This window comes from Aquarana catesbeiana, linkage group LG13, assembly GCF_042186555.1.
Source record: "Aquarana catesbeiana isolate 2022-GZ linkage group LG13, ASM4218655v1, whole genome shotgun sequence".
NCBI classification, from domain to species: Eukaryota; Metazoa; Chordata; class Amphibia; order Anura; family Ranidae; genus Aquarana; species Aquarana catesbeiana.
In genome coordinates this window covers 70,098,043-70,125,537 of record NC_133336.1, presented here as the reverse complement: position 1 = coordinate 70,125,537, position 27,495 = coordinate 70,098,043, and the positions used below count along the sequence as shown (strand labels likewise).

The following is a 27,495-nucleotide window of genomic DNA, read 5'->3' as shown; positions in this document are numbered from 1 at the left end:
TTATAATTTAAGTAATGGTTGATACAGGTATATGTATTTTATTGTTTTTTTTTTTTTTATTTAGCTTTCAGATCCGTCTGATCTTCCAAAAAATGCCTTTAGAATATTTTCAATTCTTGTTGACTACTTATGCATTGAGCACATTGACTACGCCTTGGAAATAGGTTTGGCGGGTAAGATCTATAATTCTCTTCTATTTTATTGAGTCTTTCTAAATTTTAGTGTATAGACCAATGTAATAGGTTCAGGTCCATTAGGAGGTTTGAAGCAAAGATATACTCTGTATTTCTATTTATGGGAAGCATGTGATTCACTCCCAATCCTGCCTTGTGATGATAGGCAATCTGTACAGTCACGTGGGTACAGGGAGTTGTAGCTTGGAGATTAAACAGGGCTTTCTCTCTGCAGGGTGGAGGGAGGGGTAGGAGAGTGAAAGAAAGGCGAATATGTGCAGCAGATGGGGATGCCGTTTATAGTGAGCTGGTTGCTGTGCCCCTCATAGACAAAGCACGGGTTCTTGTTAAAAGCTAGAGCTGTGCTTTAACAAATTGTACATGTCCCTACCCTGCTCTCTGTATCCCAATCAGCTTTTTTTTTTATTATACTCATGAATACGTCTCTTTTTACAATGGTATGACATCAGTGCCACATCAGTGGGGGATAGTTCTGGAGATAAGGTGGTTATTGCAGCTGCATTCATTTTTTAATAAAACCACTGGGTAAGTCATTCAAAACAAAATTACTGGAGATCTGCACTATGTTTCAGCCAGCCATGCTATCCTATATACTTTTATACAGTGGGGACGGAAGGTATTCAGATCCCCTTAAATTTTTCACTCTTTGTTATATTGCAGCCATTTGCTAAAATCATTTAAGTTCATTTTTTTTTTCCTCATTAATGTACACACAGCACCACATATTGACAGAAAAACACAGAATTGTTGACATTTTTGCAGATTTATTATAAAAGAAAAACTGAAATATCACATGGTCCTAAGTATTCAGACCCTTTGCTGTGACACTCATATATTTAACTCAGGTGCTGTCCATTTCTTCTGATCATCCTTTGAGATGGTTCTACACCTTCATTTGAGTCCAGCTGTGTTTAATTATACTGATTGGACTTGATTAGGAAAGCCACACGCATGTCTATATAAGACCTTACAGCTCACAGTGCATGTCAGAGCAAATGAGAATCATGAGGTCAAAGGAACTGCCTGAAGAGCTCAGAGACAGAATTGTGGCAAGTCACAGATCTGGCCAAGGTTACAAAAAAAATTTCTGCTGCACTTAAGGTTCCTAAGAGCACAGTGGCCTCCATAATCCTTAAATGGAAGATGTTTGGGACTACCATAACCCTTCCTAGAGCTGGCCGTCCGGCCAAACTGAGCTATTGGGGGAGAAGAAGAGCCTTGGTGAGAGAGGTAAAGAAGAACCCAAAGATCACTGTGGCTAAGCTCCAGAGATGCAGTCGGGAGATGGGAGAAAGTTGTAGAAATTCAACCATCACTGCAGCCCTCCACCAGTCGGGGCTTTATGGCAGAGTGGCCCAACGGAAGCCTCTCCTCAGTGCAAGACACATGAAAGCCTGCATGGAGTTTGCTAAAAAAAAACACCTGAAGCACTCCAAGATGGTGAGAAATAAGATTCTCTGGTCTGATGAGACCAAGATAGAACTTTTTGGCCTTAATTCTAAGCAGGATGTGTGGAGAAAACCAGGCACTGTTCATCACCTTTCCAATACAGTCCCAACAGTGAAGCATGGTGGTGGCAGCATCATGCTGTGGTGGTGTTTTTCAGCTGCAGGGACAGGACAACTGGTTGCAATCGAGGGAAAGATGAATGCGGCCAAGTACAGGGATATCCTGGATGAAAACCTTCTCCAGAGTGCTCAGGACCTCAGACTGGGCCGAAGGTTTACCTTCCAACAAGACGATGACCATAAGCACACAGCTAAAATAACAAAGGAGTGGCTTCACAACAACTCCATGACTGTTCTTGAATGGCCCAGCCAGAGCCCTGACTTAAACCCAATTGAGCATCTCTGGAGAGACCTAAAAATGGCTGTCCACCAACGTTTACCATCCAACCTGACAGAACTGGAGAGGATCTGCAAGGAGGAATGGCAGAGGATCCCCAAATCCAGGTGTGAAAAACTTGTTGCATCTTTCCCAAAAAGACACATGGCTGTATTAAATCAAAAGGGTGCTTCTACTAAATACCGAGCAAAGGGTCTGAATACTTAGGACCATGTGATATTTCAGTTTTTCTTTTTTAATAAATCTGCAAAAATGTCAACAATTCTGTGTTTTTCTGTCAATATGGGGTGCTGTGTGTACATTAATGAGGAAAAAAAATGAACTTAAATGATTTTAGCAAATGGCTGCAATATAACAAAGAGTGAAAAATTTAAAGGGGTCTGAATACTTTCCATCCCCACTGTATATAAAATAGGATTTTTTACATTGAACAGTGTCAGCTATTATCAGTGTGTTCATAAAGTTTTGCCTGTCTATTGCCTGTGACTACTGTCTCTAAAACATAGATTGAAATTCGACCAGTTCAGCAGGGACAGGCCAAATTTTGATCTGTTCAGCAGGGACAGGCCAAATTTTGAGCCAAGTGTGGGCACTATGGTTGTACAGCAGTTGGTCAACCAATTGGCTCAGATTTTTCACATTTGATAAGTGCTGCGGGCTATAGCCTGCAATGCTGATCAGTGTATTGTGACGGCAGGGAAGTATCCCCGCTGTCATAATACAATGACACAGTGGGGAAGATTCCCCATCCAACTTGAATGTGTGGATGGAGGAGTTGGGTTAGCTTTTTTTGTTCAACCCGCTGGTTGAAAAGAAAAAAAAACAACTCCTCTATTGGCTGCCTTTAAAGTGGTTGTAAAGCCTTACATGTACCCAGTGAAGTGACTGGCCTCAGGTGATACATAGAGATGAAACAAATCCTCCTACATAAGTTGTGTCTGTCTATCTGCAGCCCTTTCTTCTCTGCATCCATTCAAAGTGCTGAATTTTTAAAGAATGTCTGAGAGTTCAGAAAAAAGTGGGCGGAGAGTTGAAGTTACAGTCTGCAGAGCTCGGTGAGGAGAACTCTGACAGCTGATTGAGGAAAGGGATGACATCAACCCCCCCAGCCAAATCTGCAACTTTATAAAACAATGTGGATTCCTATTACATTGATAGATTTGGGCAAGTGTGTATTAGATTTCACTTTTCGTCAATAAATAAGATTTGTTTTTTTTGTTTTTTACCCCCCAGCAATCCCTTCTCCCGAATCAAAGAATGCCAACCTATATTTCTTCGATGTGGTACATCAGGCCAACACTATTTTCCATTTGTTTGATAAACAATTTAATGATCATTTAATGCCTTTAATAAGGTAGGAGTTTTTTTTTTGTTCTTTACCAAATTGGAATGGTTTGTTGTATCAGACTAATTCTGTGATTCTTCTTGTGTTTACAGCTCCTCTCCAAAGCTTACCGAATGTCTGCAGAAGAAGAAGGATATAATTGAGCAGATGGAAGTGAAACTGGACACTGGAATTGACAGGTTAGACAAGTCTTTCTCAACCTCTTTACACCAGAGAAACCCTTAAATTTATTTTCAGATCTGAGGAAATGCCTGTTAAAAATAAATTATACTACCTCAATACAAAAACTATGCTTGAAAAACAACAAATGGTGGTGAAAGGATTGTGTAGTACAAGAAATTTTCACAGACCAAAACTAGTAAATCAAAGGAACAAAAGCCACACTAAAAACTAGTGATCTGAAATATGAGTTTGTGCAAGATTGAGACAAATCCTCTTGAGTATTCAAATGGAGATAGAAAGCATAAAATCACCAATAGGGTCTCCAGATCATGCCGCCAACACCTTAAATAAGATGCGGGCTTACCAGATTTAGTGGACCCTCTAATTAAAGAGAGGTCGATTTAGGCATTTGGCCACACACCCTGGCCATGGTATTACCAGGGCTCTCCCGCAAGGTCCACTCACTCCAGATTAAGGATGTGGGCTGTAATTCAGTGCAGAGAATTGCTGGGGGACCTACTCCACTACAGGGGGGGGCTGCCGGTCACAGGAGGATCCCAGAACAAACACATTGGCAGGCTGCAGCTGATACAATGTTCAGGTCTTTCCCCCAAAGAGCTGCAAAGAGAAAAGACCTGAACATTGTATCAGCTGCAGCCTGCCAGTGTGTTCTGTGCTCCTTCTGTAACTGGCAGCCCCCCTGTACTGGAGTAGGTCCACCAGCAATTTTCCGCACTGAATTACAGCCCACATTCTTATTCTGAAGTGGACCTTGCGGGAGAGCCCTGGGAATACCTTGGCCAGGGTGTGTGGCCACATGCCTAATCGACCTCTCTTTTTAATTAAAGGGTCCACTAAATCTGGTAATCATTTTTTAGGTGGTAGTGGAACGATCTGGTGACCCTATTGGTGATTTTATGCTTTCTATCCCCATTTGAACACTCATGAAGAGGATTTGTCTCAATCTTGCGCAAACTCTCATTTTTCTTTGAGAACGTTATCAGCATATCAGTGTACTTGCACATGGACTTTGATACACATGGGTGTTAAACTATTGTTCACAAGCTATATACCGTATGTGGTTTTTGAAATCTTTATATTTTTTGATGTTTTGATATATGCATATTTCATATCGCTTGTTTTCAGTGCAGCTTCCTTTCCTTTGATTTAGAAATAAGTCATATTTGGTCAGAGGGAAGAAATGCCCCTTACACTGTCGGTCAGTGGGAAGAATGTAACCCTTGGACTCCATTCACACCTTGGCGTTTTATTTTGCGGGCGAAATCGCTGGACGCACTTGCGATCCCCGCTATTTTGAATGGCACCACATCGCAACGAGATTTTGCTGCAGATGTGCCCGACAAATCGCGGTAAAGTTGCGGTAAAAACGCGCAGGCAGAATCGCCCAATGCCCAAAAGAAGCACAAGAACTTCTTTTGGGCGTCGGCGTTCCGCGATTCTGTTTGCGCGTTTTACTGCAATTCAGGCGACAATCGTGGCAAAATCGCGGCGCGATTTGGTGCCATTCAAAATAGCGGGGATCGCAAGGGCGTCCTGCGATTTGCGGCTTTTACGACTCGCGGGCAGAATCGCTGCGATTCCGCCTGCAACACGGAAGTCCAAGGTGTGAATGGAGCCCAACAGTGGTGGTCGCAACCTAAATATCACATGCAATATTGTTTAGTGAAATTAGCCTGTATCCTAACTACACAACACTAGATGAAAACATTCCCTGTGGTTTTATGAAGGTTAACAACTGTAGAATAATGTAAGTGTGATAGGTTGGACACGTCTTATTTTTTTTCTCCCATATAAAAGTTTCTATATACTATATATATTTACTTACAGGACACTAAATTGCATGGTTGGCCAGATGAAACAGATCTTGGCTGCTGAACAGAAAAAGACGGACTTCAAACCAGAGGATGAAAATAATGTATTCATACAATACACTACTGTAAGTTATATCTGGAATTTTACAAAAAAAAAGGCCACTTTAAATAAAGTGTTGACAAGGGTGTTGGGTCTTGGAAAGTCTGAAAAAGTAATATGAATCCGATTCCTTGATGAACCACAATTGCCTGTAAGCAGCAATATAAATGTCTGTAGGCAACAGTTCTCAGCTGGTTTTGCTGTCATACACCTGATATTGCATTTTCCAGTCTCTTCCAAATGGTAGGATGCAAGAAGAGTAGGTGAAAATGTCCTTACTCAACGAACTGCACAATCTGTTGAGTCCATGTACACCTGGTTAAAACGGGATTGCTGATACTAATTTATTACCGTCGAGTGCTTTAAAGTGCTGTGGTTAGAAAAATAGTATTTAGCAGCCCAGCTCAAAACAAGTATTCACAAAATTACAAAGTCAGCCCACCAAACACTAATGGTTCAGTTATCAATGGTGGATAATAGAGAAACCACATAACAGTTTTTTTTTTTTTATATCTGAGGTATACTCGTGGTAAGATCTCTAGACTTTAGACCTAAGGTAAACACCACTCAAGCCTAATACAGTAGTGGTTACCTTCATAAGTACACAGTATTTAGTACACTGAAAATACTTTCATTTTAAAAATGTAATCAGCCATTAAAGCGGTTGTAAACCATTGCAATTAAAAAAAAAAAAAACCTTCCCCTGTAAGACAATTGCATAATGTGCTAGTATGTATCACATGTGAAAAAACAGAAGGGGAGCTGCAGCCCAAACATCAATGGAAGCATAAGTCATTTATTTAAAACATTAATAAAAAACTTACATCTAGGTAAGCAGATGGCTGTGTCAGGTGAGAAGGCTTCTGTGGCCATATGCTGGCAGAACTGGCTGTCATGTACGATTGATGAAGCCGCAGAGGAAGTCGGAGGTGGTAGCAATGTCTCCTTCAGGCAGAGTGACAAGCCACGGGGTTGTAAGGGGGCGCCTCCTTTGTCAAGTATGCATTGCATCCTAGCACATTATGAAATACTTACCTTAGAACGAAGCCCTCCAGCGGCACGCTGTCGCCATTGACAGGGCTTCCATCTTCCCCCTGGTCTTCCTTCCGGGTTCGTGGACTCTGGCTGTGTGAGTGGCCGGAGCCGCGATGCGCAGGAGACCTCTTATGCCGGACCTTGAGAGCACATGCTCCAGTGACTTCAGCAGCTACATCCAGTGTGAATATCTCCTAAATGGTGCCTTAATTAGAGATATTCATTTTACCTACAGGTAAGCCTCACACAATGTAAATAATCATCTTTAATCTTTTTGAATAGAATTACAGTGTATCCTGTTTTCCTGCCTGTTCTCAAAGCCCCTGCAATTCTTATTTACAAACAGGCTTGTGCAAAAGTTTGCATTTATCTTCGGAAGCAAGTAGAGAAGATACGCAGCTCTTTGGATGGGAAGAATGTGGACACACTGCTGATGGAGTTGGGCGTCCGCTTCCATCGCCTTATCTACGAACATCTCCAGCAGTTCTCATACAGCTCTATGGGAGGCATGCTTGCCATCTGCGATGTTGCAGAGTATAGGAAGTGCGCCAAGGAATTTAAGGTTTGCTTCAGTTTCTGTACTGTAATGTCTAGACATAGATCATATATCACGTAGCTTGTTTATAGTGTCCTGTTGAGTAGGTTGGATATTTATTGCAGATATTTATATAGCGCCAACTATTTTACATATACAGTATCTTACAAAAGTGAGTACACCCCTCACATTTTTGTAAATATTTTATTATATCTTTTCATGTGACAACACTGAAGAAATGACACTTTGCTACAATGTAAAGTAGTGAGTGTACAGCTTGTATAACAGTGTAAATTTGCTGTCCCCTCAAAATAACTCAACACACAGCCATTAATGTCTAAAACGCTGGCAACAAAAGTGAGTACACCCCTGAGTGAAAATGTCCAAATATGTGCCCAAAGTGTTAATATTTTGTGTGGCCTCCAATATTTTTCAGCACTGCCTCAACCCTCTTGGGCATGCAGTTCACCAGAGCTTCACAGGTTGCCACTGGAGTCCTCTTCCACTCCTCCATGACGAGAGGGAGCTGCTGGATGTTAGAGACCTTGCGCTTCTCCACCTTCCGTTTGAGGATGCCCCACAGATGCTCAATAGGGTTTAGGTCTGGAGACATGCTTGGCCAGTCCATCACCTTTACCCTCAGCTTCTTTAGCAAAGCAGTGGTCATCTTGGAGGTGTGTTTGGGGTCGTTATCATGATGAAATACTGCTCTGCGGCCCAGTCTCTGAAGGGAGGGGATCATGCTCTGCTTCAATGTGTCACAGTTGTCACATGTTGGCATTCATGGTTCCCTCAATGAACTGTAGCTCCCCAGTGCCAGAAGCACTCATGCAGCCCCAGACCATGACACTCCCACCACCATGCTTGACTGTAGGCAAGACACACTTGTCTTTGTTCTCCTCACCTGGTTGCCGCCACACATGCTTTACATCATCTGAACCAAATAAGTTTATCTTGGTCTGATCAGACCACAGGATATGGTTCCAGTAATCCATGTCCTTAGTCTGCTTGTCTTCAGCAAACTGTTTGCAGGCTTTCTTGTGCATCATTTTTAGAAGAGACTTCCTTCTGGTACGGCAGCCATGCAGACCAATTTGATGCAGTGTGCGGCGTATGGTCTGAGCACTGACAGGCTGACCCCCCACCCCTTCAACCTCTGCAGCAATGCTGGCTTCAATCATACGTCTATTTCCCAAAGACAACCTCTGCATATGAGGCAGAGCACATGCACTCAACTTCTTTGGTTGACCATGGCGAGGCCTGTTCTTAGTGAAACCTGTCCTGTTAAAGACACAAAAGCGTGCAGTGTATTGCTGTCTCCCAGGGGTACGCTGGATTATTTGTATCCTGAATATGCAGCGATGAGATTGTATTGAGCCTTTAGCATTGCTGATACTAAATCCAGGATCTAAGTGATGCATCCGGTGTTGGCCCTCCTCCCTCTAATGGCTTCTCCCTTAATTAGGAATATTGTTTACATGCCCCTGCTGAGATATTTAGCTATATCTAATATACTTTCTTACTGCTGATTGAACTTTCTCATGCTACCGTGACTTGCATGATTTTGCATTCCGATTTAAGATAGAGAGACATATTCCCTTCTCTGTCTCATCTGTGAACCTTGGCCGTGTCCTGAGGAAGCCTAACGGTGAAACGTGTAGACATACAAGGGCTCACTGCACAATAATCATAGATGCTATATATTACAATTGTCATTGTTTTTTAGATATTTGTATTTTTCAATAAATGTATATTTTTTTATACTGCTATATCTTCTCCACTGTTTCTTAGCCTAAAAAGTCCGCCTCCCTGGTAATACTCAGTACTACCTTATTTTGTATCCTGTTCTGTTAAAGTTTCAGGGTCTTGGCAATCTTCTAATAGCCATCTTTATGTAGAGCAAAAAAAAAATTTTTCAGATCCTCAGAGGGTTGTTTGCCATGAGGTGCCATGTTGAACTTCCAGTGACCAGTGTGAGAGAGTGGGAGCGATAACACCAAATTTAACACACCTGCTCCCCATTCACACCAGAGACCTTGTAACACTGAGTCACATGACATCGGGGAGGGAAAATGGCTAATTGGGCCCAGTTTGGACATTTTCACTTAGGGGTGTACTCACTTTTGTTGCCAGCGGTTTAGACATTAATGGCTGTTGCGTTATTTTGAGGGGACTGCAAATTTGCACTGTTATACAAGCTGTACACTCACTACTTTACATTGTAGCAAAGTGTCATTTTTTCAGGGTTGCCACATGCAAAGATATAAAATATTTACAAAAATGTGAGGGGTGTACTCACTTTTGTGAGATACTGTATATTGTATATTTACATGAGTCCCTGCCATTAAGGAGCTTACAATCTAAGCTGCATAACTCACATTCATACATACACATGCTAGGACCAATTTAGATAGGAGTCAATCACAGCCAGTGAGTCAATGAGGAGAGAGCAGGAGACAGGGCCGAGCTGCGGCTTTGTGTGTCTTATGGACACACAGAGCGGGACTTTAGAGCGAGCACGGACCAGTGCCCCCAGAGCAAGCAGTTTGCTATTGGGGCACTGGCTGAAGAGGAGGATCCAGGAGCACCAGCGTGGAAGTCGAAAAGAGGAGGATCGGGCTGCTCTGTGCAAAACCACTGCATAGAGCAGGTAAGTATGACATGTTTTTTGTTAGTTTTTGAATGAACCTTTTAATGTCACTTTAAAGATGCAAGGGAGTTTATTTGAAAAACGCAATGGAAATTATTTTTCAACTGCATCTAAAGTCCAGGAGAGACTGTCTTATCATTTTACTGGTATTATATAAGTTCTTGTTAAAGATAAAGAGACCATCAAATGTAGCATATGCAAAAAATACTGATCTTGCATTTACACCTGTAATGACTTTTTGTATTTTAGATCCGATCTGTGCATTTCATTTGTATATTAATAGAAACTCTCCCACCTTTACCCTGCAGATTACCGTGGTGCTGCAACTTTTTGACACTCTGCACTCCCTTTGCAACCTTCTAGTAGTTGCCCCAGATAATTTAAAGCAAATGTGTTCTGGAGAGCAGCTGGCCTGCCTGGACAAGAATATCCTTCACTCCTTTGTGCAGCTAAGAGCAGACTACAGATCTTCACGCCTTGCTCGACACTTCAGCTGAGAAGCTAACTGCATACTGAGATTGTATTAAATTCTATGCCAATGCGTGGCTTGAAAATGGCACAGGACATTCTCCTTCCTATGTAGAGGTTGCTCTAAATTCTGCAGCTCAGTTACTCTGGCTTTAGAACATAGTGCAGCCGTATTTCACTTGCTGCTGGCTCTGCCTCTTTCAGCAAAAGGGATTTTGCTTGGTTGCTTTTTTTTTTTTTTTTTTTTTCCCAGGAAGATACAAATTGGTAAAATTTTATGGTCACCACTCCTCACTTTCTTTGTGTTCTCATAAAATGGATTGCTATTGCAGTGAGACACACTCATTTTTCGAGTGGCTGGAACATTTGCCTTTAACATGGCAGTACTTTTACAGAAAAGGTTTTTGTGTATTGTGACGCCTTTAGTTTCAGACTGTGGTATGTGGTCTGAGAAATGGACTGCTGAGTGTAATCAATCTCATTCCTAGCTGGGCCTGGGAGGGTTCTCCGCTTATTGACTACTCTTATTTAGTTATGTTCTCTTTCAGAATAAACTTTTTATTGACTTTTTTCTGTGCTCTAAAGGCTGCTTCCATGCAAAACCAATTTTTCAGTTTTGGGTGGACACCCATGAGTAAAGCACCCTAAAGCTTCTTGTATTTCTCAGATTCTAGTGGGGAAGGTTTTCTGGCATTTGTTTTGCCTCCAGCCTCTCCCTCAATTATCACACAACTGCATCCTAGGTTTTTTCTACCATGTGGACCATTCATTGCAGGATTGTGGCACCTTTTTGATTTAAAATAAGTATGTGAGTCTACATTACCATGCTTTAAAATTAAAGTGAATAGCATGTGAAACCTATAAATCTAAATGTAAGAGTATCAGTCCCAAGCAGATGAAAAAGTCTAAACTTGTGAGCAATATGGTGAAGGAAATTCTATTAGCCGTGTACTTCAAAACCCAAAGTGTACCACCACATAAATTCGTCCCAAACTGTTATTTTGTCTCATCACAAAATAGTGTAGTGCAACGTTTCAGGGGCACGCAGGGCTCCTTCGACAGGCATGCCTGACGAAGGGGTCCTGCGTGACTCCGAAGCGTTATTTTGTGATGTGATCATTCTTGAGTTAAAAACGTTTGGACAAAATTGAAGATCCTTGGTGTGCTGGCGAATATCTACATTATTGCGCAGGTTCCAGTATCCAGCTGGCGGTCGCTACAGCACCCTGTACTTTTAGAGCTCATTCTAGGAATGTGTGCGATGGGAATATGGACTGTGTACTTAGATTTATATGTTTCACATATAATTTACATTTTTTTAGCGTGGAAATGTAGACTCGCATTGATTCTACACAATTTATCTAATTGTTTTTGCCAGCAGCCATTTGTATCTGAGAGTGCAATTTCTTTTTGTGTAAAATAGAAGTATGGGGTTAACAAAAAATAAAAAAAATTATACTCACCTAGGTGGATGCAGCATTGATCCCCAGCCAGCTCTGTAGTGAGAACCGAGTGATCAAACACAGCTGATCACTCAGTTCTCAACCTCCACTCTGAGCAGAGAGCCATGACTGTCAGTCAGCAGCTCTCTGCTTTCCCCTCCAGCACTCACTGGAGTACCCGGGGGGGGGGGGGGGGGGGGGGGGGGAGCTGGTTCAGGCTCTAGGCAAATCGCTTAGAGGTTAAGCCAGGTGCCGGTCCAGGCTTCTGTGTGGCTCTTGATCATATGATCAGAATCTTATCAGAGCCTGCACCGGCTCAGTGGCATCAGCCGGCAGCTGACCTTAGCCCGCTATTGGCTGAAAATGGGTTACAGGAGTGCAGAACGGACTGGACTCCTGTGACCTACAGGAGAAGTATAGCCAAAATAGCTTTGCCTATACTTCTCCTATTAAGCTTGTAATGGTTACATTCACCTGAATGTTCAGATGAAGGTGTTTTGCCTTGAAACATCTGAGAAGTGTAAGGAGCAGGGATGTGATTCCTGCATCTCAAATGCTACCTTTTGGGTGGAGTTGGGTTCTAAGATCTCAGTTTTGTTGCTTTTTTATTTTCCTATGCATGTTTACTAACACAAGTATACCACAATCTACAGCAGTCAGTCAAATGCTGGCTTTCAGCACTGTAGACTAGCTACAATTAAAGTGATCTTCCAGACAAACAGCTGAATACACACTTGAAATATATAGGTCTGTAAATGCTTTAATTGCACAAATAGTCATTATCTTGTTCAGCAGCCTGTCTTGTGATTTCCACACATGCCTCACTGCATAGCTAGGAAGTCGGCGCCACAGTTTTCTTGTCATGTGCAGCTTCCCGTGTCACCGGCCTGCAGATTTGACAGTAAATTATGAATGTGATGATGCTGAATCATTGTCTAGTGTGCTAATGGGTGACCTATGATACAGCAAAGGTATAATGGGAAATGGGACTGTTACCTGCAGGGCTGTGCTTTGTGGCAAAACATGACTAAAGCAAATCTACCTTACAAGTGGTGGCTGCATAAGTATTTTCCTTTTTTTCAGGTTTTTCCCCGTTTGGTAACACCTGGTGATCCAATCCTGTAAATAATACTCTTCCTGTCCCTGGATGGCTACACTCATTCCTCCACTGTATCTATGGAGGAATCCATGTTGTCACCCAGACTGGACTTCAAACATGTCTACTTTATCTCCATTACATGAGATTGGCATTTTACTCAGAAAAGATCAAATGTCTTCTTGCAATTCAGTTCACAGTAAGTGACAAGAACACTGCACTTCTAGAAAAATCAATAGGTATTTTCTGTACTTAATGAAAATGAAAACTAATACAGCCACCACATCTAAGGTTGGATAAAATACAGTATATTACATTTTTGTTCTTGGGTTTAGCTATCTTTAAAACTTTGGCATGCCCATATGTGTTTATTTCACGTGTATTTTAGCTGTTTGGCTGCAGTTTTGCTTTGAAGCTAATTTTGCATTGATAACTGCAGATTACTACTGCTCTTTTGACAACATAAGCAAGAAAAGTATCAAGTCCTATGTAATTTATCCTTCAAATTATTTTACATCATTGTATTTTCTTAGTCAATACAAAGCATACCCATGCCACTTTGTATTTTTCCCTACATTTAACTTATTTGTACAGCTAATTGTTATATGTTTCAGGTCCTGGGGATGCTCAGAAGCTTAGTATCTTGTATGAATGATGCTTTCTTTTTTATATGTATGTATGTTTATTGGTGGGCAAAACCTGGTGTTATCACATAATATTCAGATATTTTAAAAGTTTTTATTTGTGGATTCCCTTTTTTTGGAAAGTAGTTGACTGTAGTTTTCAGAGTGGTTTGGCCATCAATATAACACTGAATTGCACAGTATTTTTAACAAACTGATCTACATTTTTTTTTTTTCTGTTCTATACTGTGCGTGAGGAAAAAACCATAATAAAAATTTAAAGTAAAAGTTCACTTCAGAATTATTTTTATGAACATTGGACAGCCATATAACACATGTACCTTGATAAATGCATAACATCATGTTTGACATCTGTCCATGCTCCGGTTGTCTAGCAATCCGCAATGGAAACTGCTGTGACAATTAATCATATATGCATAAGCAACATGAAGCCAACACACGTGACCTACCAACCGTGATATATGATTAATAATATTAAATAATAAACAGTCTTTATGTAGTCCTTATGTAGATTTAATATTTCATAAAGTGCTTCTTCACGATAAATCATAAACTTCAGTGTTACGTGACACCACCTCCACCACCGGGTGAATTGCCCGCTCACCTTAGGGGGTGACCCCACTGGGTCTAGTCATACCTTTTAAGATAATTGATCATCGATATTCCTGGCAGGACCACGTTGCTATATTTGGTCTCTTTATACCTTCTTAGATAAAAAGCACCGGCTCTTCTCTGGAGGGACTCAGAGCAAAAGAAAAGCTTTTATCCCGCAAGATTGCATAAAACAAGTGGATTTATTTAAAAGTAACAGTAGCCCACTCACAAAAACATAATCTTGTATATAGTAGGGTTATAAAATTATTGTCAAGAGTGATTACGAAAGGCTCTCATCCTCCACTGCTACTACCGGGTAACTGCGACAGCGGAAGTGACGTCACAGATCATGTGACTTCTTCAAGGGATATGCAAAATCTTTATCTTTGCAAGATCACTTTTTAAAGGTGCAGCTGTTCTCTGTGTCTCCAACACATTCTATGTAGCACACATAGCAGCGCTTAATTAATTCTGTACTCAATGGAAACTGCCAGCTGTTTACTAGTGACACCATGCTCTCAATATATTTATTTTTTATTGGTTTGTAATGAAGAAAGTTACAAAACAGAGCTTTCTGGGTATACCTTGGCTCGAAGTACGTACATCAGTGCAAGGAAGAAAAAAAATTAAAAGAGAAACAAACAACTATTTGAAATCTACCCATAAGGCATGAAAACATGCTTAGAGTCCACAAAGTCCAGCAAGAGGAGTAAAACATGTCCATCACAATAAAATACGGGGAACACACAGATCTAGTGTAGAATGTTCTAGTACATAGCACCTGACAATGGTCAATGGGGAGGCCAGAATCATCACAATAAAACAACTAGCCAGACAACCTCAGTTATAAAAGGGGTGAAGTATACCTCAAGGAAATCCATTAAGTAACAGTGGCGTCTAACCATATATCTTGGGGAATTTCTTTAGACAACCCAGACAGTAGTATGTCTTTACACAAGGGGATCGCTGAATTGACAAGAGTTGTTCGATAGTCTAGAGCAGGGATAGGTAACCTTATAGAAGCAGAGATCTACCTCAACAACACAGGGGAAGTCCAAGATCACCAGGCACAGTGTCTCCTCCTCACATTTGATTTAAACCTCTAATTGCCATACTACTTTGTCGCAATAGCATGCATTGCACGGCAATCATGGGTTTAAATCCGCTTCGTACTGATCTGAAGATCCCTTCTTTCCTTCTGCTGGCACCACTCTTGAGAGCGCTATCCGGGCTAGGAGGTGGAGAGCAGTTGGTATTACTCTGCATGGGACAGGAGCCGGCACTACAGAGGAGGCATCGACTTATGCGGCTCTTGCTCCCTACTACAGTTCAAATTTTACAAGTAGTATCTCTGCATTGCACTCTGATGCTCTGGAATGGTGGGTCAGCAAGACCAGACCGTGATCTACTGGTAGATCGCGATCCACTGGATGCTGACCTCCGGTCTAGAGTAAGGGCTGTATCTGCCTTCTGTCATAGTACTGTTGCCTTCCTAGCCTTAAATAATAGGGGACCCAACAAGGTCCTGAGTGCCCGGGTGAATGCCAGGGCCTCCACTATGTCTGACAGCTTTATGGGCACAGAGGAAATGTTTCCAGGATACAATCACAAGACATAGATGACATCAAGGGCTGGTAAATGGATGGCAGTTTCCGATTGCTGGACAACCAGTATGTGGACAGTTGTCAAACTTGCTTTATCAAAGTACATATGTTTTATTGCTGTCTTTAATGTTCAGGGTAATTATAGAATGAACTTTCACTTTATTATAACAAAAAAACCTTCACATATGGCTGTGAATTGTATTTTGTATCAAGGTAATTTAATTATCAAGTAGTAGTAAGTCGCATTCAGCTAGGCTTGTTCTGTAATGTTGAACATGTTTTCTTTTCTTTATCGTACATCATGGGACACAGAGCCTTAAGTAATAACTTAATGGGTATATAGGCAACTTTAGGTGATGGACACTGGTATACAAATCCAGGAAGTTCACTCCCTATATAACCCCTCCTCCTTCCAGGAGCACTTCAGTTTTTTCGCCAGTGTCTAAGGTGTTGGTCACGAGTGAAGATGTGCTCTGAGGAGCTCCAGGAGGGATCCATGCTGGATTTAAATAGCCTCCATAGACCAGATCCATCCCAAGTGCCTCTGAGGCCAAAGTGGATGGTACCTGGGCCTCGTATCCGAAGCACAAGGTTTTTCCTGTAACGCCTCTTTGTAGGGCTGGACCCCAGGACCCAGGGCTTTGGTCATGCTGCATTACCTAAAAGCTTTCCTGGTGGGGTGCTTTTTTACACGTCCAAGGGAGTGGAACCCTGATAAAAAGGGACCCGGTCCTTGAAGGTTTGCTAAACGCAGCCCACCGTGATGGGTGAAGGTTGGATTGTCTGTTAATTCAGCAAATCCTGTGGCGGGGATAAGGTAAGGGAAGAAACTTAGGAACTAAAAAGTCCACCTATGCTTTCTTCTTTAAGGGAAAAAAATTGTTATGCCTTAAATCTCCACTAGAGGGAGTGTATGCACATACCTTAATCTGTTGTCTTCACTTCAGCTCAGTGTCCGTCTTTGTGTGGCCGCAGCAGCTTGTGCAGGGGGATACCTCTCAAGGTAAGAGATCCGCTGAATGCTTTTCTCCCCCCTGAAGGGACCATAAGGGTTAGTGAGACAGCTGTGGTTGTACCCCCCTTGTAATACCCCCCCTCCGAGGGGGTTGCAGAGGTCCCTTTTTTTCAGCATTAATAGTTGATTCCTCTGCTGCTGTGTAATGCGCTCTAAACCCCCCCCCCCCCCGTGTTGGGTCTGAGGACCTGAAAGCCACCCACGCTTCAGTGCGGGAATAATTTTCAAAAGAAAATAGGGGGCCAGTTTACGAAGGGGGCGGGGCCTAGGCGCGGCGCCGTGCAAAGTCCACAAGGACGCACGGAGGCTTAAAGGTTCAGCTGGAGCAGTCTCTCCTCAGTAGCGAGGAGGAAGCAAGCAGCCTACACTGGGACACAGGAGCGGTGGGGCACGTTAGGGTGGAAAGTGGCATTCCTGATACAGGAAGACTTTTTTCCCAGCACTAGGCTGAGCTTAATAGTGATGACTATGTTCAGCGATTAAGTGCAATTTAAAAGTGCCTCTGCTTTTGTGCTTAGGACTATGCGTACCAAAAAAGACGCCACAAAGACCAAAAAGGTACCAAAGGTTTCACCCCCAAGTGCTAGGATCTCCAGTCACATTTCCACACTGTCATCCTCACCTGAAATACCAATTATGGCAAGCCAGGGTGAGCTATTGGAACAAATTGATAGTGCAACTGCTTCTCATATCTCAGCTCCTGTATACATGACTGTCTTTTCTTACACCCTGCAAGGTCTGGAATGAAGATTAGCGGCTTCATTCAAATGGATAGGAAGCGTGCTAGATCCCCCTCCCCCACTTCAGACCCTGTGCAAGGGAAACCGTGGGCACAGGATGAGGTGTTACCCTCAGGCGATCAGGAGGAAAGACAAAATGGTGATTCCTCTGCGGAGGAAACAATGGTAGATGAACCTTTTTAAGCCTCACAGTCTGAGAAATTGCTGATGCAATCTCTTACGGAGATGGTTCGTTCTACTTTCATGCTACCCCTAACTGAGTCTCCTGAAGTTCGGTTTCTTCCTTGGGTTCCTTAAAACCTTCACAGCCTTTGCATGCGTTTCCTGTCCATGCATTACTAGAACAGCTTATTTATGCTGAATGGGATCACCCGGATAAGCATTTTCTTCCTCCATAAAGATTTTCAGTTCTCTACCCCATGGAGGAGAAATTCACCAAAAAATGGAAGGTCCCAGCATTGACGCTGTGATTTCCAGTGTGAATAAAAGTCTAACTTGTCCAGTAGACAATGCACAAATGCTTAAGGATCCAACAGATAAAAGGTTGGAATTCCTGTTGAAATCTGCCCTTTCCTTGGCAGGTGCCGTTACTCAGCCTGCAGTCGCTGCAATATTCATCTGTCAATCCCTAAAGGACCAATTTAGATAGGCCCTTAAAGAGGTTTCTGCACAACAAGCCTGGGAATTGGCCAAACTACCAAAAGCATTATGCTTTGCCATAGATGCCATTAAAAATTCTATTCACCAGGCGTGTCCCGCCTTACGCATATGCTAGTACATATGCTTAGAATCCTGTGGTTAAAAAAATTGGTCAGTCGAAGCACCATATAAAAACCTCCTGAGTTCCCTTTTCATGGGGAGCGGCTATTTGGGGATAATTTGGACAAATATATCCAAACAATTTCTAATGGGAAAAGTACTCTTTTGCCAGTCAAAAGAAAGTATAAATGCCCTTCATTTATACTCTTTCTCCTGCGCCAGGGGCTTCCGCCTCTAGGCAGTGGCGACGCCCTCTGCCGTCAGACTCTAGAGGAAAACCTCATGGTCAGGCCCAGGCTCAAAAGAAATCCTGAGGCCGGAAACCTGCAAAGCAGAATCCTAAAGTCGCATCATGAAGAGGCACCCCCCCTCGCCAGGGTGGGGGGAGACTTCTGCAGTTTTCAGAAGTCTGGCAAGAGGAAATTCAGGACAGATCAGACAGACAGGGTCATCTCCACGGTAATGCTGGAATTTTGGGACTTTCTACCATCTCGTTTCCTGAGGTCAAGCGTTCCCAAAGATCCAGAGAAAAGGCAATCTCTGTTTCGGGCACTAGACCGATTAATATCTCAGGGGGTGATCATACAGATCCCCACAGAAGAGCAAGGTTTGGGGTTTCATGCAAACCTTTTTATGGTACCAAAACCAAATGGAGATGTCAGACCCATTCTAGATCTAAAAAATCTAAATCAGTTCCTGAAGAACCGATCCTTTCTCATGGAGACGATCAGGTCAGTAGTTTCTATCCTACTAGGAGAAGAACGTCTGGTGTCTATCGACATCAGAGATGCATATCTGCATGTTCCTGTATTTCCCGCTCACCAAAGGTTCGAGGTAGAACAGCAGCATTTCCAATTTGTAGCCTTGCCCTTCGGGCTAGCTACAGCACCCTGGGTGTTTACAAAAGTCCTGGCCTCACCTCTAGCCAGGTTGAGGGCACAAGGCATAACAGTCTTGGCGTACTTAGATGATCTGTTGCTAATAAACCAGTCGGTGGCTAGTTTAGAGCAAAGCGTGCGCATTACAACCAGTTACCTGGAAAGTTTGGGTTGGATTCTCAACCTAGAGAAGTCTTCCTTAAAACCGATAAAAAGGCTGGCGTACTTGGGTCTGATCATAGACACAGCCCAGAAAAAGGTGTTCTTGCCTCAGGCAAAGATCAACTCCATAAGAGAGCTGGTGCAGATGGTCTGGTCAAAAGGCGATCCCTGCATTCGCCTTTGCATGAGGTTGCTAGGAAATATGGTGGCTTCATTCGAACCGGTTCCCCTATGCCCAGTTCCATTCAAGGCTGTTGCAAAGCAGTATCCTGTCTACTTGGAACAAAACAATTCATGCTTTAGACTTGCCAATGCAGCTGTCCCAAAGCCTCAATTGGTTACTAACCCAGAATCTGCTGAAAGGAAAATCCTTCAGACCAGTTATCTGGAAAGTGGTAACGACAGATGCCAGCCTTCCAGGCTGGGGAGCAGTACTAGAAAAGACAACTGTCCAGGGACAGTGGTCAAGAATCGAAAGAACCTTGCCCATCAATATCCTACAGATTCGGGCAGTGCGTCTGACTCTAAAGGCCTGGACTTTCAGGTTACGGGATTGTCCTGTCAGGATCCAATCCGACAATGCCACAGCTGTGGCCTGTATAAATCACCAAGGGTGCACCAAGAGTCTCTCAGCACAGAGAGAGGTGAACCATATTCTAACTTGGGCAGTCTTAATTCTGGGAGTAGAGAATTGTCAGGCGGACTACTTGAGTCGCCAGCAGTTATTCCAGGGGGAATGGTCTCTTTACCCCGACATATTTTGGGTTATTTGCCAAAGATGGGGGACCCGGACGTAGATCTTCTAGCGTCCAGATTCAACATGAAGTTAGTCAACTTTGTGTCCAGAACAAGGGATCCACTCGCATGCAGAACAGATGTGTTGGTGACCCCGTGGGATCAGTTCTCACTGATCTATGCATTCCCTCCTATTCAATTGCTGCCTCAACTTCTTTTCAGGACCAAGCTGGAAAGAAATACGGTAATTCTGGTAGCACCAGCATGGCCCAGAAGGTCATGGTATGCAGAAATCGTAAAGATTGAAGTGGAGGGTCCATGGTCCCTCCCACTACGGCCAGACCTACTCTCACAGGGGCTGATATTCCATCCTACCTTACAGTCTCTAAATTTAACGACTTGGCTTTTGAAACCCACGTTCTGAAGAATCGGGGGCTTTCCGGGTCAGTTATCTCTGCCCTGATTAATGCAAGGAAACCAGCTTCCAGAACTGTATATTATAGAGTCTGGAGGGCTTATGTTTCCTGGTGTGAATTCAAGGGTTGGCACCCTCGGAGATGTATCATAAGCAGAATTCTTGCCTTTCTACAATTAGGGGTAGAGATGAAATTAGGCTTAAGTTCTATTAAAGGCAAAGTCTCAGCCTTATCAGTCTTATTTCAAAGACTGCTTGCTACACATTCTTTAGTCCGGGGTTTTATGCAAGGGGTGATGCAGCTTAATCCACCAGTAAAGCCTCCTTTGAACCCTTGGGACTTGAACTTGGTTTTGTCAGTGTTACAAAAACAGCCGTTTGAACCGATACAGCATATTCCCTTAGTCCTTCTGACAAGGAAGCTGGTGTTCTTGGTTGCTATATCCCCAGCAAGGAGGGTTTCGGAATTGGCTGCTCTTTCCTGTAAAGAGCCATACTTGATTATTCATGAGGACAGAGTGGTGTTACGCCCTCATCCAGACTTTTTGCCAAAAGTGGTCTCAGGTTTTCACCTGAACCAAGATATTGTCCTGCCATCGTTTTTTCCCAAACCATGTTCCAGGGAAGAGAAGTCTCTACATTGTCTTGATGTGGTGAGAGTAGTAAAAATCTATTTAAAGACAACTGCACAGATTAGAAAGACTGATGTCTTATTTATTCTTCCAGAGGGTCCTAAGAAAGGACAGGCAGCATCAAAATCCACTGTCGCTAAGTGGATTCGGCAAGTTATAATTCAGACTTATAATTTAAGGGGTAAGATTCCCCCTTTTCAAGTCAAAGCGCACACTACCAGGGCGGTTAGAGCTTCTTGGGCAGTGCGTCACCAGGCCTCCATGGCTCAGATCTGTAAGGCCGCAACTTGGTCTTCAGTACATACATTCACAAAATTTTATCAGGTGGATGTAAGGAAGTATGAGGATATCGCCTTCGGGCGCAGTGTGCTGCAGGCAACAGTATAGGTCCTCAAGTCTGGGGGTACCCTACGGGTTGTGTCTCCCTCCCCTCAAGTAGCATTGCTATGGGACGTCCCATTAAGTTATTACTTAAGGCTCTGTGTCCCATGATGTACGATAAAGAAAATCGTATTTTTTAACGGCTTACCTGTAAAATCCTTTTCTTGGAGTTCATCATGGGACACAGAGGTCCCTCCCCTCTTTTTGGGGTTTAAGTATATTGCTTTGCTACAAAAACTGATGTGCTCCTTAAAGGAGGAGGGGTTATATAGGGGGTGAACTTCCTGGATTGGGTATACCAGTGTCCATCACCCGAAGGTGCCTATATACCCATTAAGTTATTACTTAAAGCGGAAGTAAACCCACCCATAGAACAGTTTCATTTCTGGCACGTGCCGGAAATGTAACACTACCATTGGTTGTGCTCTCAACCAAACTCTCAAGCCATTCACTAGCTGGTGTCTAAACTGATCACATGTGCAGCACCATTGCAGTTGTAGAGTAAACAGAGGCAAAGATGGCAGCTTCCTTGTCTGAAAACAATAGGGGGGTTTACTTACACTTTAAGGCTCTGTGTCCCATGATGTACTCCAAGAAAAGGATTTTACAGGCAAGCTGTTATAAAAATCCTAATTTTTCTTTTGTCCAAGTGGCTGAGGAAGTTGCCTGAATGAGCGATGAAACATCTTCAACATTACAGAACAAGTCCAGCTCGATGTTACCAAGTACTTCTACGTAATTCTGTTTGTTAGCAAAGTGTGAAGGGAGGGAGTGGAGGCAGTATGAAGGCAAAATGATTTCACTTTGCAAAATTTAACCTCCTTACACCTGTCTGGCTGTCACAGGCTACTCATTGAATGCAGTGGGTTTGTGCAAAATGCAGGAAAGCAGCAAGAAGAGGAGATTGCTGGAAGTTTTCATTGTGATCTCTGCTTCTGTTCCAGGATTCCAAAGAAGGTACCACATGAAACGCACTGTTGTGCTTGAAGGGAACCTGTATGTCATCCCATTTAAGAGGATCCACCACAAGATGCTTCCATTACCTTTATTATCCAGAAAGCCTCTTCTGTGCCCTTCTTATTTAGTTTTACTGTGTTTTCTGTCACCTGACTTAAGGTGGTTATAAAGCCTAAAGGTGTTTCACCTTAACCACTTCAGCCTCGGAAGATTTGGTTGCTCAATGACGAGGCAATTTTTTGCGATACGGCACTGCATCGCTTTAACTGACGCGGCCGTGCGACGTTGTACTCAAGCAAAAGTGACGTCCTTTTTTTCCCACAAATAAAGACCGTCAATTTTGAAAAAAAACACAATATTTTTGCGTCACAGAATAATATACGTGCCAGAGCCCATTCTGGATCCAACGCTGTGCATGTGAGCAGCGGCTCTCTCCACGCTCTCCCCCTCAATCGGCAGATTCAGAGCAGCTGTGCGATGGGGTGGGGCTGAGCCACTTTGCGTCAGGACAGCTCGGAAGCAACCCCTCACGCTTGCCCCCCATAGAAAGTGCCCTTCTATACGGGCACTCCCAGAAAAGGAGGAGCCATACGTGCCATCGGTATAAACAAAAAAGTCAGTGCTACTGCCCATACATCACATAGAAAGCAGAGATCCCGGGTGCTCGATCCACAGTCACTGGCTGAATAGGGAAATGAGGAAAAGATGATCTGCACTCGGGATTGCTCTTAAAAAGTGTAATATTTATTGACAAGCCACAGTGGCCAAATGCAAATGAGAACAGTTGATGCGTTTCAGCCTATAAGGCCTTAGTCATAAATACGTGCCATCGGGGGGGACCCAATAAGAGTGGGATCGGGGATGCTCTATGCAAAACCATTGCACAGGGCAGGTAAGTATAGTGTGTTATTTTATAAAAACTAAATTTTAATATCACTTTAAAGCGGCGTTCCAGGCTCCCGCCAAAAAATGAAGTTGGCTACAAATACTGTAGCTGCTGACTTTTAATATAAGGACACTTGCCTGTCCAGGGATCTAGCACTGTCCTCACCTGAGCTGATTCTTCAGTCTCAGGCACCGGCATCTTAAGTAAGGGGAAGCCTTGAGGCTTCACAGCTGGTTCCTACTGCGCATGCGTGAGTTAAGCTGCATTTTGTGAATGATCCCGCAGTCTTCTGGGACCTGTGATGTGTGGAACTTCCGCAGAGATTGCTGAGACCATCTGGAAATGGGAGCAGGTATCTGTCAAGACCAGGTCCCCCCCCCAAAAAAAAGTGCCAAATGTGGGGGGGGGGGGGGATGCAAACAAGTGGAACTTCCCATTTTGGATAAAGTCCCGCTTTAAGCCCCGGTCCCTCCAGCTGGCATTACACTATTACCCCTGGGACAGAGAACTGGCTTTAGCAAAGCATAGCCATGTAATTAGATCCAATTAACAAAGAGAAACTGTATTAGAGAGGGGCACTGAAGATACTTTTTGGCTAATAAATTATATAACAGCCACATTATGGTGTCTGCTCTCAGGTTTGGCATTAACTATAGAAAAAAAGTAAATGCTGCTTTAAACTTTATCATTTGAAGCAAAGTAAATCCTCTTGTCCACTGCCAGCATATAACAAGTTTATCCCATACTATAGTGGTTGATAATATGCTTGTTAAAATGCTGCACACCTCACACATGCCTGTCTTGCGGTTGGAGACTTTCAGTCAAGTTCCACAAGTTTACATCCAGTAATTTTAGAAGAAAAGAGTAACGTAAGATCACCAGAGTAGCTGTAGAGAGCTTGTCTGGCTTCCTAGAAAAGCAGTTCCTGTCAGGTACACATATTCCAATACATTGGGTGCAGAGGGTGTGGTGGGGATGTCAAGTCATTAATCGCATGCTTTGGAACTCCTAGAACCTAAAGTGTATGTAAACCCGAACAATGAAGTTCCTTTTGGTCTGTTTAATATATCATTGGAAGGACTTTGTTACATCAGTTTTGATTCGTGCAAACAAAAACCTGTCAGAAATTCAGAGCTGTCCTGTATCCTCTGCACACTTCCTGTGTTATCTCAATGAGCTCTCCTAGTTGTTATTTTGGGCTTCAGAATAATTAGGCCTCATGCACACTGAAGCTGATAAACTCACGTCTTTGAAGTTTAGGGAGTCTTTTTTATTTTTTAACCATTTCCCGCCCGGCCCATAGCAGATGACGGCCAGGCGGTGGTTCAGTTATCCTGACTGGGCGTCATATGACGTCCAGCAGGACAACATGCCGCCACGTGCCCGCGCATCACAGCGATCGGTGGAGCGGTGTGTCAGTCTGACACACCACTCCACCGATCTCGGTAAAGAGCCTCCGGCTCTTTACCACGTGATCAGCCGTGTCCAATCACGGCTGATCACAATGTCAATAGGAAGAGCCGTTGATCAGCTTTTCCTCACTCGCGTCTGACAGATGCGAGTAGAGGAGGGCCAATCGGCAGCTCGCCTGACAGGGGGGGTGGGTCTGTGCTGATTGTTTATCAGCGCAGCCCCCCTCAGATGACCACACTGGACTACCAGGGATCGCCACTAGGACCACCAGGGAAGGGGGCAACATGTGGATGGCCAGGTATGTACCCCATTGGGCACTGACTGGGCACATGTGGATGGCAATCTGTGCCAATCAGTGCCCTCAAATGGGCACTGATTAGCACCATTATATTGCAGTGATGCCCAGCAATGCCACCCTTAGGGGCATCAGTGCCACCCATCAGTGTCCATCGGTGCCAACTCTCAGTGCCCATCCGTGCCACCCATAAGTACCCATCAATGCCACCTACGAGTGCCCATCAGTGCCACCTCATCCGTGCCCGTCATTGAAGAAGAAAACTTACTTATTTACAAAAATTTTTAACAGAAACAAAGAAAAACTTGTTTTTTTTCAAAATTTTCGGTCTTTTTTTATTTGTTGCGCAAAAAATAAAAACCGCAGAGGTGATCAAATACCACCAAAAGAAAGCTCTATTTGTGGGAACAAAATGATAAAAAAAATTGTTTGAGTACAGTGTAGCATGACCACGCAATTGTCATTCAAATTGCGACAGTGCTGAAAGCTGAAAATTGGCCTTGGCGGGAAGGTGTCTAAGTGCCTGGTATTGAAGTGGTTAAACTCCCCTCTGCTATCTTACACATGGACGTTTTTTGACGTTTACCAGCAGGGGAGTTTTTGGGCTGTTGTCAGAACACCCAAAAATCGCATTCTAGAGCCGTTTTCTGACCACAAAATAACGCTGAAATCTTAAAAACGTGCATTAATGCGATTAAAAAAACGCTGATACAAGCCCGATTTTAAAGCTGCGTTTGTCTGCCAGCAATCTGACGTTCAGAAAGACTTGCTTGAATATCCTGTGTGCATGTGGATTTGGCCTTTATGTTGTAGAGATGTGAGAGTAGGGTTGGTTGAATAGTTTATCAAAAGGCACTGGGCAGGGCGGACCCCACTCTGGTACATCAACAGGTACTTTTCTGTACTTGCCTAAAACTGAGAACTGTGTATATATTGCAGAGATGCACTGCATAAGTTGCTTTTTTTTTTTTACCCCGACATACATTTAAGGATTTTGGTTCTATGCACACTGGGCTTAAAAAAAAAAAAAAAAAGCTAGTTCTTTTGTCAGAAAAAAAAACTCTCATATAGAGCATTTTTAAGAGCATTTAGCTGTTTTTTTGTGCTAGCAAACTCCTCTCAAAAACGCAAACAAGCAGGGTTTTTTTCTGCCTCTAAACATCCTATTGTGTATGGACACATAGGATAACATTGAGCTGCTTCTACAGGCAAAACGCAAAGCTCCTGTAGGAGAAGAGAATTTTAAGCCCAGTGTGCATGAACCATAAATGCACTTAAAACTAGATTTTTTTGCTGGTCAATCACACTGTATCTTATTAATTTCAACCAGCTTTCACTTGCAAAAACCACTGTAAGGACCAAGACTTCTTTCCACGATCACTTCTATATAAATATATAAATGGCTGGTGATATGTTGCCTTGACCTGTTTCAACTTTTTCAACTTCATTCAAATTTCTTGAAAGTAAGAGGAGGGGATTAGAGGAGTACGCCAGGTATGATGCATCAGGCATTCTCTATTAATACAAATAACCTACCTGGGTATGCTAATGCAAAAAAAAATAATCTTACATTTACTTTTGGACCTGCCCCAGAGAGACTCTTCTACCTGTGGTTTTGGGTAACAAGTTAACCATTACATGCAATGCATCTCCTTCCGACTGTAAATGCTTCCAAACACCCTGGTCATGGTTAAATGGTTTGTTTCAACCCTCTGTCACTTTTCCTCCACAGCTTGGTCTGTTAAAGTTGAAAAAAAAAACAACTTGCTGGCAGCATCACCATGTGAGGATAAATGAAAAAGGCCTAAACAAACAAATGCAGCCATCACATTTAAGGATTGGTAAACTGTGATTTGTTTCATTTTTGCTTCTAGGTTTAGATATTCTTTAAATTGAAAATATGATTTGTATCCTCCCTAAACAACCATCCCTGGCTCAGTCCAACTGCAGATCTTGCATCTGGGTGGGGCATGCAAGTGCGGTCACCATCCAATCAGTGGCTCTCCCTGAAGAAACCACCTGGATTTTAACAGTGCTTACGTGGCTCCACTACTGTAGCTAAAGTCCAGACCTACAGCAGGGCCATATCTGGAGAGGTGTTGCTAAGCATAAGGTCCATTTTGTGGGTTTAAGCAAACCTTTATTATTTTGAAGTTTTACCATTCTTAGATGTGATGGCTGCATTCATTTCCTTTTTTTAGGCTTTCTTCCGTTTTCAGTTTAGAGATGGGACAACCATTTAACACCGGCAGAGGTGCTTACAATGCTCAGCTTTTATTTATGTGAAACTTTCATCACCAAAAGGAAAACAACAGTTTGCTGTAACTGCTTATAAATTGTGAGCTGGGGTGTGGCTTAAATTTGTTAGTGTATCTAAATCTGCTAGTCCATCTAACACTCCCCTCCTCCAGACTGACAATGCTGCTGTCCAAAGGTGCCCCCTGTGCTCATTCATCCAGAGCAGGGGCACTCTAATATAGGAGGTGTGTTACTGGCTAGATCACCAGGTGAAAACAGGGGGGGGGGGGGCTAAATAAAGAACTAATGTAGCCACCACATCTAATGATTGGTAAGCTGCAATATATTACATTTTTGGTTTTGGGTTTAATAGCGCTTTAAATATTAGAGCAGCAGTTACAATTTAAGACTCCTTTAAATACACATTGATGCTATAATGTTTT

At 43.0% G+C, this 27,495-nt stretch overlaps 1 protein-coding gene across 1 annotated transcript in view; it reads left to right on the top strand.

Annotated features, from left to right (window-relative positions):
• EXOC5 (exocyst complex component 5) overlaps positions 1-10,736 on the top strand; it is a 76,226-nt gene extending 65,490 nt beyond the window's left edge. Inside the window, exons 13-18 of the mRNA XM_073610780.1 lie at positions 65-173; positions 3,273-3,393; positions 3,477-3,563; positions 5,395-5,503; positions 6,860-7,075; positions 10,007-10,736. Coding sequence (XP_073466881.1) covers positions 65-173; positions 3,273-3,393; positions 3,477-3,563; positions 5,395-5,503; positions 6,860-7,075; positions 10,007-10,195 — 831 coding nt within the window. The 3' untranslated portion in view covers positions 10,196-10,736. The remainder of the gene's footprint in view (positions 1-64; positions 174-3,272; positions 3,394-3,476; positions 3,564-5,394; positions 5,504-6,859; positions 7,076-10,006) is intronic.
• The last annotated feature ends 16,759 nt before the right edge of the window (positions 10,737-27,495 follow it).